Below are 17,986 nucleotides of genomic sequence, written 5' to 3' on the forward strand. Positions count from 1 at the left end.
TTTGAAAAAAAATTGAAAATTGACCAACAATATTTTGAGTTGTAGCAATTTAAAGCAACCCCATTTTTTTTTGAAAAAAACTAATTGAATTTAAATAAAATTTTTTTTTTTTCATATTTATGTTATGATTTTGCTTATTAAATAAATGATGAATCAGTGCAAAAAAATTTCAAAACTCTAAAGTACATAAAAAAAAAAATTTCAAAATGTGTCCCAGACCCCCTTAAGAACATTTTCCCGAGCAAAATTATCATAAGATGGACGAGTAAATTGCCAAGCTATCATAACGTGGAACCGTAACGTGGGCAAGCCAATTGGCGAGAAATTCATCATGCATTATTTGTAAACATACAGGGGAACCGAAAGACCTTTTAATTTTCTACTAAGGGCCATGCGGATGCCACTAGTCATAAATACAAGCGCCTGACCGAAAGATAAGAAATAGACAAATGTTTTTTTTTCCTACTTGCATTTACTACTCTGCTTCTGTATGTATATTTAAACTATGATTTTTGTATATATTTATCCAAGAACATTCTTCATCACACTTATTTTTACCCGTTTCACGTATCAACTAGTTACTCATGCAGCACATTAATGCGAATTCCGTAGCATAATATTCCACATAATGCGTAATGCGAATTCCATAAAGTTGAGCAAAGCTAAACCAATGCTGTATGATACAAACAATATAACTACCAGATGTCAAGACGCAAATTTAAATACGAAAAAAATATTTTTTCCCCAGGTTTTCCCCAAGGAAAAAAAATTTCCCCAAAGAATTCCCCTCAAAACCCATTTCCCCAGAGAGCACCAGATTTCCCCAAAATGGGGAAATTTTCCCCATTCTGGCAACACTGGTAACCCAGTGGCGTAGCTACAGTGTTTGCCGCCCGGGGCGGTTTCTCAATTTGCCGCCCTTTCATTGTAAAATAGCTAATACATAAAACTGTCAAGGGTGTTTAAATTAAAACTGGAAATTTAATTAAAGACAAAAAAGACATAATTAATTTCTACTTACTTGTAAAAGAAAAAGAAGAAGGGGGGATGGGTGGCCCACACTTATGGAAAATTGCTAAATTTACGTAAAAAATCGCAATTTTTAGTAAAGCGAAGGAAAAATGCGGGTTGATTTTGCTCCCGATTTTTTTTCAAAACTAAAGTCTCTCATAGTATTTCATTGTTGACGTTATGGGATCGGTTGGCACTGCAAGGAAATTTCCGAGAACAAAGGTTTTAAACTGCAGCCAAGGCTACTTTGTGGAAAGGTTAAGAAAATCGGGAATGATCGGATACTCATTTCGAAAATTTTCAGCTCTGAAATATGCAACTTTAGGATATCCTTGGCAAAGCAATTGCATGAGTATTCTAACGCAGTTGTAGGTGTTAGAGGAGAGAGGGACGCTGAGGGTTCTCCTTACTGAAATATTTTTTTTTTAGTTGAAATCAATTTTAAAGGTTTCTTTGCTGATTAATTGGAATGGGAAGGTTCGACTTCTTTCTTTGAAAATTGTTCTGCACCAAAGTCTCAAAAACGCAATTCTAAGCTATGTTTGGTAGCGTTAAAGGGTTCCTTAACACTTAGGCGGTTAATAGCATCAAAAATGTTGTGAAGCCAGGCATGGGAAAATTCCCGAATTGACGCCCGACTTCAGGCTTTGTTAAATACTGATAATGTTAGGAGCAAAAGGGGGTAGAGTGAGGTTTCCCTCCCCAAATCTTTCTTAAAGCTGAAGTTCATTTTAGGCTATCTTTGAGAAGGAAGCAGGATTAGCATGTTCTCCCTCCCATGCAAATTTCTATGAGCGAAATCTTAGGCTATCTTTGGGGACGTTAGGAAAAGGTCTGAGGAGTTTGGCTTTCCTTCCTCGGAAAGTTTTCAAGATTGAAGTATCCAAAACGCAGTTTTAATCTATGAAGACGTTAGATGAGGGGGGGGAGGGGTGATTGAGGTATCTATCTCGGAAAAATTCCTAAACTGAAATCCTAAAAACATATTTTAAGCTTTCTTTGATGAAGTTAGGATATCAAGGATAGTCAAGGTTCAAATACTGTTTTCATAAATTGGAATTAAAGAATCGAAGTTTTAAAAAAGTAATTTTAGGCTATACGTTGAGACTTTAGAAGAGAGAGTAGGAGTTTTCTCCAGGAACATTTTCAGAATTTGAGGACCTAAATGTGAATTTTTTGGTTGTGTTTGCTACGTTAGAGGAAAAGACAGGGTTCGGGGATCAACCTAGAAAATTTTAAACATTGAGGTCTAAAACCATATTTCTAAGCTATATCTTTGGGGATATACGGAAAAGAGATGAAAAATTTGAAAGTTCTCCTCGAAAAAACATTTTGAAGTTTTTTTTCACGCAGTTAGACTGGTGGTAGGAGAGGTTCCCAACCGGAATAATTTGAAACTGCATACGCTAAAAAACAATTTTAGTTTATGTTTGGCCAGGTTGGGGAACCAAACCAAATGTTGAAAATAGGAATTCGTTTACCTCCCATAAAGAATAGACTAACGTGTGATCCAACGTTATCGGATAATTTTTCTACTCTCAGAACAGAGAAAACAGAAATACCTTTTACTTCTTCTGAAATAGAGAACTCTTGTAATGAATGATAAATAAAAGTTACCATTTTTCTACCTCCCCCCCCCCCCCTTCTTTTCTTAACTCCTGTCACCATTTTCCTGAAGTTAAAAAAATAGTTTTTGTTTCATTTGTGTAGGTTTTCAAGAAACTCTCTTAAAACCCAGTGCTAACTATTTCTTATTACGAAAGTTGGAAAACTTCATTGTTTTCTTTCGCCAGGAGTTAACTTCTACAGTCTAAAAAAACATTGATCCCATGACTGTCCACTGCCACCTCTCAGAAAAAAACAAGGAATTGAGTGATATGCTATCAAGAAAGACTTTTGAAAGTTTTTGAGAGAAAGCAGAAAGTTTTGTATAAAAGTAGTTTTTTAATCTGGTAGTGAGACACAAAAGTCTTACTATTCGAAGATTTTCTTTTTGCCTGCAGTAGCAGATTAAAACCATAATTTCCTTATTTTGAAAAGACGTTTCTTTCCACATCAAAATGATAAATTTGCCGCCCCTCAAAAAGTGCCGCCCGGGCCGGACCGCTCCTCCCTAGCTACGCCACTGTGGTAACCTGGACACGGTTTTCGTAAGAGGAGCAGCAATGTGAGGCCGGTCGACGCGACGGTGGTGCTGTTGGGAAAATAAAATCAGCGTAACGCCAAGAGAACAATAAGCAATCCTGATTGCTCAAAAAAAAAAAAAAAAAAAAAAAAAAAACTCATCTTGATTCCAAGATTGCGAGCGGTGCTAGTTCTCTGCCCCTCCCTCCTACTACCGAGGTCTTTTAGTATGTTCATTAGAAACCTTTTGTACAGGTGTACCAATTTTTCAAAAGCATAGGGTTGACCGGGGCACGTTTACGCAGAGCCGTTTTTTAGCCTACTTTCCCAGTAAAAGTCAGAAAAAAGAATGAAAGAAGGCTTAATGCATCTTAAAAATATCGCGAAATCCAGAGTTTTCTTGTGTTTACGCTTTCGCCATTTACGAGAATCAACTCACTTTTTAGAGGGAAATAATGAAAAGGAACATTATTTTGAGAAGCTCGAGAATACCATTAAGGGATGAAACAATTTCTGTTGCTGAAAGCAATGTAAGACACATCAAACACATTAATAAAATACTTATAACAAACTGCCTAGGTTTACCAACAGACACATGTGGAATGCAATGTTTTACCTTTTTGTTTGATTTTGTAAATCATCCCAAGGTAGCGTATCCGAGCGCTGGAGTTGCGAATTTATGGAGGGTTGAGTTTAATTTATTCTGGAATTTTCATCTTGCAGTTTTCTTTCTTTAAGAATGATTATTTTGACAAAAAATTTTATAGTATTTTTTTTTCACTAACTGAAGCCTGATTGTTGAACATGCCTCACTTGACATAACTTTTATTTTCGAGGTAAACCGTGCAATGCAGTTAGTATAAAATGAAAGAAGAGTTGAAAATAATAGTAAATTCAAAATGTGTGATGTCCAAACAGAAAAATCACATTACAAAAAAAGACGGCAGCTGCTATAGAAGTGGATGCAATGAGATTTCAAATTTATTTTTCCAGTTTTAATAGCTTTTATGCACAATAGTGTTGAATCACACAAAAATTTTAATGCTCTTTTTGTTAATGTTGCTTTCTCTTTGCCCAGGACATTTTTTGATGACTTCAAATAAAATTTCATGACTTTGAATGAAAATTTCAATTCTCCATGACTTTTCCTAGTCCGAAAAAAATTTTGCTTATTTTCCCACCGTAACTTTCCATGACCCGTACGAACCCTGATTCCGTCATTCCCTCACATCTGTTTTATAGAAAAATAAAATAAAATAATGCATGAAAACTGCATGATCATAAGTTGCTTCCTGGTTTGAGAACATTTGTGTGCAAATAAACTAAATAGTTAGGCATACCTACTACAATCCAATTTTAATGAATTTGTCATCCCCTCAACAGTGAGGGAATGATGCTAAGTGACTTAATAATGCTGAGGGTATAATGCTATTCAAAAAATATTTTTGTTTTTAACCGGAACAATATTTTTTTCATAAAGCCCTTACACATGTCTATCTCAAAGGTTTCATCTGATTCCCACCAACTTTAATTATTTTGAACTTAATAAGTTCGAAATGACTGTTTTTATGAGAATGACCCACTACACTTTGGGGTGGTTTTAACAGTCGTTTCTACAATTTTAAAAAATCGAACTCACCTTGACGAATTGCTTTATTCAAGCAAAAGGAAAAATAAAGTAGGCTTGAAAGATTTCTGAAACGTTGAACCGGGACACCAGAGTACTCTCCCCCCCCCCCAAGCGTAGCATAGCTACGCTTGAATACTATAGTATTCAAAAGGGTACGCACCCCTGGTTGTTTTTTAGAGGGTAGTTCATTCTCAATGCTGTGAATAAATATTGATTACTAATTATGAGCCGGAACCCGGGGTAATAAATACAAGCTACAAGCAGGTACATTTAAACATTTTATTTCTTGCGTGTTAATATTTTTTCAGACTATATGTGGTAAAAGGAAGGTTCAGGGCCCTTTGCCGTAATTTTTTCGAAATTGAAGTTTTAAAAAACGAGATTGCAACCCATTTTTTGTAACGTAATGGAAAGGGGTCAGTGACTCTCTTCCACAAATATTTTGGTAGGGGAGCTCGTAAAACGCAAATTTAAAAAGACCTTCAATGATGTTGAAAAAACGAATTTCGGCGGCTATCCCAGGACATTTATCGAAATTGAACTTCTAAAAATGCAATAAGCCACCTTTGATGACGTTAGGTGAAAGGATAAGGTTCAGAACTCTCACTCAGTTTTTCGAATTTCCGAAATAGTGATTTTAAACGTTCGTCAGTGATGTTAGGAGGGTGGTAGGTTCTTGGGTCTTAACCATAAATTTTTCGTAAGTTTTTACACACATGATTGGGAATCACCTTTGGGGGAAGGAGTCGGGGACTTTTCCGAAAATATATCAATATTAAAGTTATAAAAACGTAATTTTAGACAAAATTCGTTAATGTTAACGAAAAGGAAAGGGGGGGGGGGGGCTCGGCGGCTCTCCACGGGAAATTTTTTGAAATGGAACTTTAAAGAACACAATTGCAGGCCACATTTGATTACGTTACAACAAAGGATTAAATTGAGGACTCTGCCCAGAATTTTTGAAATTGAAGTTCCATAAACGCAATTATCGACGTATTTAGGTGATATTAAGAAGAGAGCAAGTTTTGGGGACCTTCTTGGTAAATTTTTCGAAGTTGAAGTTTTAAAAATGCGATTGTAAGCCTTCTTTAAAGTGCATTTTTGGACTTTGATTGCGAAAAATTAAGGAGCAAAATTTCGAATCCCTTTATTTCTTCTCCTAACTTCATCGAAAGTGGTCCACATATGCATTTTTAAGATATTATGTAAACGCGAACTGTTCAAAGATGAAACTTCCGGAAAATTCTTTTGATAATGAAGTTCCCTATAAGCAATTTTAGATGTGATCTTCGGTAATTTTAAAAGGAACTAAAGTTCGGAGGCCCCCAAAATTGCACCTTTAATGACCAGACGAGAAAAGATGAGGTTCCGGGGCTATTCCAGAATTTTTTGAAAATTAACATTTTAAAATCCTAAATTTGGGAAAGGATGAGGTTCGGAATTTTTTGAATAGAAGTTCGAAAAAAGCAATTTAAAAAGATTTTTGGACAGATTAGGGAGAAGGAGGTTTTTCAGACTTTCTCCCAGAATGTTTCCGAAATTGAAGTTTAAAAAACCACAATAGGCTGTCTTTGGTAAAGTAAAAAGAAATTATTTAGTTTTAGGATTCCTTCTTTCCCACCTTCTTGGCTAAGGCCCTATTTTTTATTTATTTTGAAAAAAAAAAAAAAAAGGGTAAGAGGGCCTGTTTACTGAATAGGCCAAATAGGACGTGGCCTAGAGCCCTGCTATTTGGGGCCTCCAAAAGGCGAAACAGTTTTAGCAAATGGCAAGAATTGTAATGTTTGGCTACAAAAGGGCGCCGAAAAAGTTTGGGCCTACGATCTCTGATATTTTAATCCCATAGCCTCCAATACCCCAAGCCAATAAGTTCTGGGGCCTTAGAAGGGGCCTAGAACCAACATAAGCATTCAAAACTAAGTTTAATAAGATTGAGTAAAAACAAAGTTCAAAAATTTTCGGGCCCCTTGCGATTCCACCCCCCCCCCTCATCCAGATCCTACCCAAAAACTTCTCTTGGCTGCCTTTTTCTGTGCTCCGGTACAGTCGACTTTTTTTCCTTTTCTTTTAGGAATTTTCCCTTCTTTCCGTGGCAGGAGGCGTAGGGAGGGTATGATACTTTTTGCACCGTGCCGAGGTTTGGATTTCGCGCAGGGAAGTTGGTCCATGGGCCCCCTTCTCTATACTCAGGGCCTGTGTACTGAAAAGACCAAATAGGCCGTGACTTAGAGCCCCTTCTGTTCAGGGGCCTCGAATGGCTATAACTGTTTTAGCAATTAGCAAAAATTGTTGTTTGCCTTTATGAGGACCCCGAAAAAGGGTTTGGCCTAAGGTCCCAATATTTTATTTTGGTCAATAAGTTCTGGGGTTATAGAGGGCCCTAGAACCAATATAAAGTTTTAAACTAAGCTTGATTTTCGGAAAATTTAATGAAATTGAATAAAAACAAAACTCAAACATTTCCAGCCCCCACGGTGTTGTGGGGTATTGCGGTACGTAGTTACGCCACTGACTTTACAGGAGATAGGATAAACATTTGTCCCCAAAACACTTCCCATTTGCAATTGACAATGAAAAACATTTTAATTGCCAAGAGCTTGACAAAGAGTTCAGGGAATGAAGATATTAGCAAACTATACTAGAACTTACATGAACTCTTTTTAAAGATAACATTTCTTATGTTCTTTTGTTAATTTGTTCTGATTTTCATTTTAATTGCTAGTGTATCATGCTGTCTTATTCACTTTTATGTGAAACTCAAGTGGTTTTAAATGAATCGATTGATTTTTTTAAAAATGCCCATGGGATATCAAGAAAATTGACAATGGAATATGTGCTGTAGTTGGGAAAAGATATTTGGAGGAAAGCACCTTTTTGTTGGGTAGATGCTGTGGTTGAGGAATTTTAGTTAGTAAAAAAAAGCGACTCAGTTTAGATTACTTTATGCCACCTTTAATCCCTAAAGCATGCATCAATTTAAAAAAAAAAAAAAAACTTTTACATTAAATTTGCATTATTTTTACAATGATCAAGGCTGTATCCAGAAATTGTTTTTTGGGAGGTGCCCAGATTTTGCACATTGCCCTAACACACACATATGTATACATTTTGACACACATAAAAATATTAACATAGAGGATGTTTTTTGTTGCGATTTTTATTGATTCCACTGTTGGACTGTTATTTTCATTTTAATTTCTTATTTTTTTATTCACCTTGTTGTGGTAAGGATAACAGGAGAGTGTCCCATTAAGTCAAATGTAGAACATCCATAATTTCAGGGGGTCCGGGGGTTTCTCCCCCGAAATTTTTTTTGAAAAATAGATATAAGGCCTAAAAATACAGATTTTTTTATGAGGTACTTGAGACAACAAAAATATGAAGAAAATTAGGCAAAGTCTTGAAAAAGTTATGCATTCTTTTGCAAATCAAGATTAATCAAAATAAAAATTGCTTGCTCGACAAATTAAGGGTCTAAATTTCAAGTGTGCTTTGCAGCTGATGAGAACTAGAATTGCTTTTTCTGTATTTCTTCAAATTTTCACTAGTTTAATAGTTACTAAATTAAGAATAAAAAAACTTAGCTATTTTCCTTCTCTTGACATAATTAAAAAAAAAAAAATTCTGTTTTATGGTACAAAACATTTCAAGTTTAGGTGTGTGTGTGTGGGGGGCGTCGCCCTCTCCCCCTCTGGATACAGCCCTGACAATGATACTCCAAATATTTCCAGGAACAGTGTACCTCCCCCCTCCTCTCCCAGTACAGCACTAAATGTAATGCAGAATTAAATTTAAATTTAATGAAAGGCATTTCAGACAAACATGTACTGGATAATTTATTGTTTTCCAAAACATTCAGTAACAATTTAGCTAACAAATATAGAAAAATAAATAAACAATTAATGTTGTTAGTTTATTATTGGGCATAATCTTGGCTTCATTCAGACACCAAAAGTATGACATTAAGAAAGAAAGTATTTATATTTCAAATTCATAAAGAAGTCTAAAAGTTAGTCTTCATCTTCCTCGTCACACGGTTGAATGAGGCTAAGATTCTGCAATCGTGGGAGCTTAAGTGGTTTTAAAACAACTCGAGGTGTACTCGAGAAAGGTATGCTAGAGGCTTTCAGTCTAGGGGTGGATGCCACTTGGGAATCTTTTGCAATGGGAGGTACGTTTAAAACTTGAGTTACTTCTGCAGACTCAGAATCACCGGGAGATGGATCTGAAGCATTTTCACATTCCATATTGTCAACATTCCTTTTCGGACGCATGCTACCTCTTTGAGACTTTCTCAAGGGCAGTGACACGTCCCCAACTTCTCTATTTGCATTGTTAATTGAATCATTCGCACAACTATCCTCACCATTAAGCATGACGTTAAGCATGTTTTGGGATCGCATAGACATTCGTGGCTGAGGTGTCTGCTGACACTGCCCGTCCCCTTCTTCATGATCCTCTTTATTAAAAGGACGCGCTGGAATAGATTCTTTCTTATACTGGCTTTCCACAGCCTTGAGTAATCCAAAGTTTTCTGAGAGGATGTCTTTCACTTCAGATTTGTGATTTTGCAAAATTTCAGTTAAGAAAGGTATGATATCGTCAGCTAATTTTAACTTTGCAAGGTGAACACAATTATATAGCTTCAAAATACTTGGCATGAGGGGCTCTATTATCACTAGCTTAACGAATTGCAGATCATCTGGTGCAGTATCTTCTTCTTTTTCTTCAGAATCTTCAGGTGTTACCTTCTGAGAATGAAATTCAAGTTCTTTAGAGGTCACAATCATGAAGCAATCTCTGATAATAGATTCTGTCTCTTCATTTAAAGGATAAACACCTTCTGCAATTCTATCAAAAATTGATACAATCGAGGGAATCAAGCAAAATCTTTTGAGATATGGTATATTTTGAAGTAAAAATGCATATAAAGTAATTCTTTTTTCAGTATTAGTGGGACCCTTAAGAGCAAACTTTTCTAGATGCTTGACTAAGCTAGATATATTCTTGTTATTCTGAGGCTTAAAGCAATTGAATACAAAAATACTTTCCGGAAAACGATCGTAAAAGAGTGTTGGCTGTTTTTTGGTTAGGAGATCACACAAGCAATACTTTCCAAGTTCTTGTACAGCTTCCTTCTTATCAAGAATCGTAGACAATAAACAGAAGAACAAAGGACTTTTCCACTTAATGTAATCTTCCTGCAAAAGATTTATAATCATTGTAGCAGCTTGGAAACGAACAATGAAGAGCGAGTCTTTGAAACACAGGCATATAAGTGGAATATATTTATCAGCATAGGAAGTATATCGTTTACACATTTCAATCATGATGACAACTACAGCACTCCTAATTACTCCATGCTCCGAAGTCAGCATCTCTTTTGCAAGAGCAGGAAGGAGTTCCTTTGCTAAGCTTTCTTCTTGAAGACACAGTTTACCTAAAGCTGCAAATGCATGGCTCTGTAAAGTAGGGCTTATGCTAGGCAACTGATTGTTTGCTTCTGTAACATAAAAAAGCAGCAGTCATTGTACACACTGAATCATAGATTTTTATCGACATCAGAAAAAAAAATGCATTTTATAAATTTAAGCTTACACCAGGTTTAGAAATAAGAACTTAAGTCTAAGTATATCATTTTTTGCTATCAAATGAAAAATATAGACACCATTTAAAATAAATTAAATACAGGTACATCTATATATGGATGCCTCAGTTGCCAAATCGATCAACTCCACTTTATATAAAAATCTTCATTTCTGCTTTAATTGTGCTTAATCAAGGCTTAGAATGTGAATTTATATTAAACTTTTGGTTCAGTACATTTCTGATCCTGCGATGGCAGAAAATGTAACACGAGGGCCCATTCACTCCTATGGATAACACTATCTTCTTCATCACTTTTCTCGACTTTTTGTTTCATGGAGTTAATCAATCTGGCAAGTGAAGCATCTATATATCGTACATAATGTTGCCCTGAGGCAACAATACATTGTTTTCAAAATCCATTACGTAGCAAAAACATATATGTTGCGTAGTACAAGATAAAATATAATTCTAAGTGAGCTGTAAAGGAAAGTTTTTAATGAAATCACAAACCAAAGTTTAAGGCACTCTGTTAAGTGGTTTTGAAAAAAAAATCAATCACACAATATTATAGAAATATCAGGAAAAAAATAAGGACGCTTTTAATATTTTTCAAGCATGTAGTCTACATACAGGGTGTTCCGTTTTAACCTGCAAGACCTTATTTTGCAAGCGTTAGTCCTAGATGTATACCTCCAATTGCAAAAATGTTCAAAATCACATGTAGAGTTAAGATATTGAAAGTTTAAAGTGAAAAAAAAAGTCAAAAAATACAAAATTTAACTTTTTATACGAGCCCCAGGTACCTTAACGTACATTTAGGAAAATAATCTCCATTGAAAAATGATTAAATGATTCCAACACAAAACATTTGAAATTAGTACCACCAATATTCACCGAGGTATGAAATGCAGCATTTTGCGACTTACACCACTTTTCACTTGCCGTCAATAACACCTTCTGGGGGGAAGTGTTTAAAAGAATAATATTTGTGCATAGGGTATCGTTTTTCAATTTTTTCGAGGTTTTGTAGTTTGTTTTTGCGTATCACAACATAACATTTGCATTTATTTTTGAATAGCAATAGAAAATATAAATACCTTGTTTCTCTTACTTTGACGACCTGTCATTCTTCACAAATGTCAAGTTTTTTGTGTCAGTAACAGTTTTCAATGGAGATTATTTCTCTAAATATTAGCTAGGGGACCTAGGGCCCGTATAAAAAGTTAAACTTTGTATTTTTTGACTCATTTTAGTTTTTGCTTCAAACTTTCAATATCTTAACTCGGCATTTGATTTAGAATATTTCTGCAAATAGAAGTATACATCTAGGATTAACTGTTGCAAAATAAAGGTCTTACAGGTTAAAATGGAACACCTTGTATATCTTTATATATTAATAGGCAAGCCGTTTCCTTTCGGTACCGATTTCCCCTCTGTTTGTGAACCGATTTCCTTCATTCTTTTTTTGTTTGGTAGCTATTGCCAAGTTTTAGTGTTATCAATAAAAAATTTTTGAAATCGAAAGCTAATTATCGGAGATATTAATAAACAAGAAGTTCCGTCTAGAACTAGACGAGCCTACTTTCCCGTATACCCATACTGCTTTCTAGTACCTGATCAATATTCTCAAAAATAGCTAAAATCGCAAATTTTTTCAAACATATTTCTTTTAATATTTTAAGCTGATTTCTAGGAATAAAATATTCCTTACTTTTCTTCAAAAAAAAAAAACGAACAAATAAAACAGCAGCACCTTTTAAACAAAGCAGCTAATACACTTCTTTCCATTAAAAAATTTTTTTAACAGCTTTCAAAACGAAATAATAATAATAATAAGTTCGTTAAAATAAATACATCATATAAAAAAAAATCGTTTCTTTTTCCCCTGTTGCCAAAAATAATTTTTTAAACGAACTTACCAAAATAACTTACCAAAAAAAAAAAAACAATAAAATGTCAACTTAAAGAAATAATTTTCATTGTCAAAAAAAAAAAAAAAATCGTCTGCGCATATTTTTCGAGTTTATTCACCGAAAACTAAATACCTAGATTAAAACTTGAGCGCGAAAATAAAAACAAATCATATCAACAATAATTATTTCACAGTTAAAACCACAGCAGCGGAGTCGGAGTCGGAGTCAATCTCATTTTGGGATAAAAGAGTCGAAGTCGAATATCCAAGAATCGGAGTCAGTCATTTGTCCTCCGTGTATAAATGTTTGCCAAAGCTACGTCAAAGAAGTCAGAGTCGAAGTCGGGGAGTCGGAGTCCGATTAATTGTCGGGAACAGGAGTCAGAGTCGGTGTCAGGTGCCCCTAAATTCTCGGAGTCGGAGTAGGTCGTCAAGAGCTATTTCCAACAAAGTTTGTTTGAAGGAAATCCGCCTTTAAGTTCGGAATCTATATTGACTTTCAGTTTCCCCTTAGGCGCTAATGTTAAGAGATTTGAACTGTTCAAAATTGAACGAAAACTTGTTCAAATCAAAAAGATATTTTCGATACATATTTTTTATCAAAAGTTTTTCCCTACAAAGTTTGTTTGAAGCCACTTCGCTTCTAAGTTCAAGATTTATTTTTGATTTGAATTTCCCCGTAGGCGCTAATGTTAAGTTTTTTGAACTGTTCAAAATTGAACGAAAGATTGTTAAAATCAAAAAATGAATTATGGGAATGAGATGTCCTCGCCGAGATCTTTCTAACAAAAAAAAATTTGTTCGAATCGGACTATTCATTCAAAAGTTATTAGGGGGGGACAGACAGACAGACAGACCGACAGACAGACAGACCGACAGACATTTTTCCCCATCTCAATACCCTACTTTCCAATTTTTAATTTTTCAATATTTATCTAACTATTTTATTTATTTTTGACTTTTTTTTGTTTTTCGGGATATTTTCAAGATGTATTAAGCCTTCTTTCATGCTTTTTTCTTCTTTCTCTGATTTTTACTGGGAAAGTAGGCTAAAAAGGCATTTTCGTCCTTAATGGCTCTTTTTACGTGAACGGATGGTCCATTTTTTCGAATTTGATATGGTTGGAAAGGTCTTCAAAAAACACTCCTAACGAAAAAAATTGTCAGGGTGTCCAAGGTCCAAACCTAAATAAACTAGAAAAAAGTTATAAGCGTTTAATTAGCGAAACTCAATAATTTTAATTTTATCTCTTTTCCATTGTTGAAATTCATTGATGGAAGTGTGAAACCTTAAGTTTTAATTCATTTTTTAAACTGCTTTTTCTAAACAAAAATTGCATTTTAATGCTTCAAGTTTGGTATGATATGGTTGGAATGTTCTCGAAAAATGCTTTGAAACACGTTCTACCTGGTTTTACCGTGCGAAAATGCGAACTCGCTACGTTGGCTAGAAACAGCGCTAGAAGCAATTATAAGTGAAAATTCATTTTTATTTGCTTTTTCACGCAACATAGTTAGCGTGAAATAATTGCTGGATAATATCGTGTTGCCATTCCTCACTTGGGTATAAAGAAATGAAATTCTTTTGCATTTGTTTTTATTATTGAGGCTTTTTTGGGTAACTACGGGCATTTTGAGGGATGACTTTTAGTTCCAGCTCCCAATAATACCTGCATTTGCTCTCACCACAAAGAGATCTCAAGGTGAAACTTTTGATAAAATTGGCGTATTATTACGACGTCCAGTGCTTTTGCATGGACAGTTATATATTGCCGTGAGTAGAGTTCGTTCATTTGACTGTTGGAAATTTTATATTTAACAGCAAAGATCATTTCTACTTTTACAAAGAATATTGTTTGTACAGAAGCTTTATGTATTAAGGAAGTTTTGCAGTATAATTTCATTCAGAAAGACTTCCATAACTGTGAAATTGGCAAACTTTATCCATTTTGGCACTAATAAAAGGGCAAGAAATATTTTTCTTCTGCATTCGTAAAAAAAAAAGAGTAGAGAAATATCTATTTGCAAGGAACTGACAACGAATGAAGTCCCTCTTTAAGGTGGGGTTCATTAAATTGCAACCGTTTGTAACAAGGCGGAGGAAATAAAGGACAAGAGGGACATACAATGGGGAGAATGGGACATCAAGCTTTTTTTTGATAATATTGTTTATGAAAAATAGTGTGACACGTGGCAAAAGGGAAGATGGGGTACGGTGAAGTGTGAAACTTTGCGACAAAGGGGAGAGGAATCAAAAATTTTGAAAAGTTCATTTGTCAGTTTTCCCTAAGCCGTAAACAAATCACAAACACGATTTTTTTTTTTTTAAATTTCAGTATTATTGCAATGTCCTGTGTTTTTGAATGGGCAATTTTTAATGTTTTTTTTTTCCAATGGCTGGCAGCAAGAAAAGGTTACAAAGAACAAAATAGCAAAAACAAACACAATACACAGAACAAGGAACAATACAGGAACAACAGAGTGAAATATTTAGCTGCCGATACGCTCTCTTGCTTCCCAATAATGGTCACACAGGCTTTGTCTGGAAAGCTGGGTGCAAGTGCGCAGGTGACGAATGTCAATTTCTGATAGCCAAAAACGTCTATTTGAGAAATATTCTCAACAATTCATTTTGAAAGCTAAGTGTAAACTAAGTGTAAATGTTTTTACTCACTTGTATTTCTTTAATAATGAAAAGGCAGTTAATCTTGTCCCTTAAAGGACGCTTGTTTCAAATCGCGTATCGGGAGAATCAACGTGTAAACATCAGAACGACTTCGAACTACGTGTTTCGTCAGGAAGAAGGATGTGACGTCAGAGCACGAGCGGAGATGATGTAATCTCCCTGTTAGGCATAAATGCCTGTTAATAACAACAGTAAATAATCCTATCTCATCACCTCACAACACCAATAGTAAAAGAATGTTTTTCCTTACTTATAATGTATTACCAATCATTCTGCATGACTGGGGCAAAAGAATCTTATCAGCACTCATTCACATTGGTCGAATCGATCGAATGTTTCACTTTGTTTGTTTCACTTTCGTTCACCCTTGGCGGGAACTCCGTTGTGGGAGACGTCATAGAAAGCTTCTAGAAGGAATCTGATGGCACGTGTGCTTAACGATTGCAGTGATGTGTCCGTTCACGTGACTCTGATATGCTAATGACCCGGGGGGATATTTAAACTGCTCGCGGCTTTAGTTTGCTCTCTCTTTGATCATCTCTTGTTGTAGGCGGTCGCTCGATCGGTATGCGAACTTGCTTGTTCGTGCCGTTCGCCCTTTATTAGAAATGATGAGCTGGACTTAGCTTATTTCCCAATGGGTCTACTTCATCAAAGTTTTTAGTCAATAGTCATGCAGTTTGCGTTGCACTGTTAGTTATCTCATGCAGAAGTAGCATGTGGAGAGATTATGTTGTTAGTATTTATTTTTATCATTTACAGCGTGTTTTTAACTATATACATTATTGTTTAAATAAACTTCATGAAAGTTAGAAATAGTTTGTCAAGTCTTATTTCCGAACTCACTCTGCTAGTATCAAAGAAACATTGGGGAGATATTATTAGATTAGAAATTCTCCCCAACACTCCCGATAGCTCTGCGGCAAATCGAATGTTCTGGAAGCATCCAGACTGAGCTCTTACGTAGGCATATCCGGTGTGATGTGCATTGAGTGCGCTGTATTATATAAGCAGGGGGAAATGAGAAGGAAATCACTTCTTCTGCTCGCGTTTCTCATTTTCGACTGACGATCGTCCTATTTTTGAGAGGATCGTTCGCTGTTGAGGCGACATCCTCCACTTAGGGGATGGCTTTTAGAATTTCGCCATGAGAGTTAGGGACTTAAATTTTTTGAAACATTGTTAGAATAATTTATGTTAGGGTGTCAAATGTTTTTTTGAAAAGATGCTCTTTTGGAACATGAAGGATGTTTTGAGTAGTGTTGAAATCCCTCATACTTGTTTATATCATTTATTAATGATAAAGATTATTTACAGTTGTTAATTATTGGATTTATTAATAAAATGATTTAGCCTTTCAACTTGAATTCTGACATTTCATTTCACTTAATACCTATAGAAATGTGAAATAGAAAGGCATCTGCTAAACTTGGTGTTTACCTTCTTTGCGGGAGTTAGACACAATTTGTAAGGTCAACAATGTCTCCATTTGAATTTCAAAGGGGACAATTGGGACTCTTGACAACACAATTTTTAATGTAGCAAGTAGGATTCGTTCATTTGACTGTTTGGAATTGAATAATTCTAACGGTAGAGGTCAAGGCAACTTACTCAATAATATTTAACTTATTAAAAGAAGTATTGTTCATGCAGAAGTTTTACGTATGATCTGAGTTTTGAAGGATCATTTCATCCCGGGAGATTTTGATAGTTGGGAAATTGGCGCTCTTTATATTTTGGCACCAATTGCAGCGCGAGAAATTCTTTTTCTTTGCATACGTAAACAAAGACAAGGGGAAATATATGTTTGGTTACCACAAAACAGGGGCTGTCCACGAATGAAGTCCCGCTTTAAGCGCCTTCATTCGTTCTTTCACCGCTTTTTACGAAATAGTAACAATTTGTGACAAGGGAGAGGAAAGACGTTACAAGATGGGCATACAATGGGGAGAACGTGACAACAAGCCTTTTTTTAATAGGAAGGTTTATGAAAAACAGTGTGACATGTGACAAAGGGAAAAGGGTGTATAGTGAAGTGCGAAACTTTGTGACAAAGGGGGGAGAGGGTCGAAAATGTTGAAAAGTGTGACATTAGCTATGCACCGCCCTCAACCATAAACAATCACAAAATTGACCTTTTTTAAAAATTGTACCATTATTACAACACCCAGTGTTTTTGAATGGACAGTTATATGTCACCACAACTAGAATTCGTTTATTGGATACTTGGAAATTTATATTTCTAATGACGATGTCAAAGCAAATTACTCAATAATAGTAGAAGTTTTATAAGTAATATTGTTCACGCAGATGTTTTACGTATAAACTGAGTTTTGCTGCTTCATTCCATTCTAAAATTGGATGATTGGCGATTTTTATCCATTGGCGTGAAATTTTTTGTTTCTAATGCCAGCGTGAAAAATGTTTTTCCTTTGCATATGTAAACAAAGAGTAGGAAAATATTTATTTGCACAGGGTTACCACAAAGCAACATGGCATCCAAAATAAAATTATTCAAGCCAGCAATTTTAGTGACTGAAATAGACAGAATGAGCTTTTTTGCTCATTCAAAAAAAAAAAAATGTTGAGCAAGAAATTTTTTTTTATTTTCTCAACAGTTGTTTTTTTAAAAACTTTTTTGAATGTCTGATTTTGGAAATAAGGCGTGGTCTATATGACGTCACAAGTGATGTACTTTGGTGCATGACTCCATTGCAGTGCTAAATATTTACGTTCTCCTGTCAATCGCAATTTCAGGTTATGATAATTTGCACTGTGCGCTAATGGCATCAATGAGTGGCATTTCATCGCTTTTGATGCCATTTGCGGAAGCGTAAAAAATGAATTTCAATCTAGGCACCAATTAAAATAGTTTATAAAAAAAATATTAAATTTTTTCAAATTATTCAATAAATGGTTTAAACCTTTGTTTTTAAGCATGCTCTTTCAGAAAAAAATATTTTGAAAATTTTGGAAAAGTCCCCCATTACCGAAATATCCCCTCTCACCCATTTACTTTGAGATTAACAGATAA

General features: G+C 35.1%; 1 protein-coding gene across 1 annotated transcript in view; it reads right to left on the minus strand.

Moving 5' to 3' along the window:
• Positions 1 to 8,612: 8,612 nt before the first annotated feature.
• Positions 8,613 to 17,986, minus strand: part of LOC129233643 (condensin-2 complex subunit D3-like) — a 52,887-nt gene continuing 43,513 nt past the window's right edge. Inside the window, exon 4 of the mRNA XM_054867617.1 lies at positions 8,613 to 10,268. Within this exon, the coding sequence (XP_054723592.1) occupies positions 8,776 to 10,268 (1,493 nt within the window). The 3' untranslated portion in view covers positions 8,613 to 8,775. The remainder of the gene's footprint in view (positions 10,269 to 17,986) is intronic.

The sequence above is a fragment of the Uloborus diversus genome, unplaced genomic scaffold (assembly GCF_026930045.1).
Source record: "Uloborus diversus isolate 005 unplaced genomic scaffold, Udiv.v.3.1 scaffold_575, whole genome shotgun sequence".
Lineage (NCBI taxonomy): Eukaryota > Metazoa > Arthropoda > Arachnida > Araneae > Uloboridae > Uloborus > Uloborus diversus.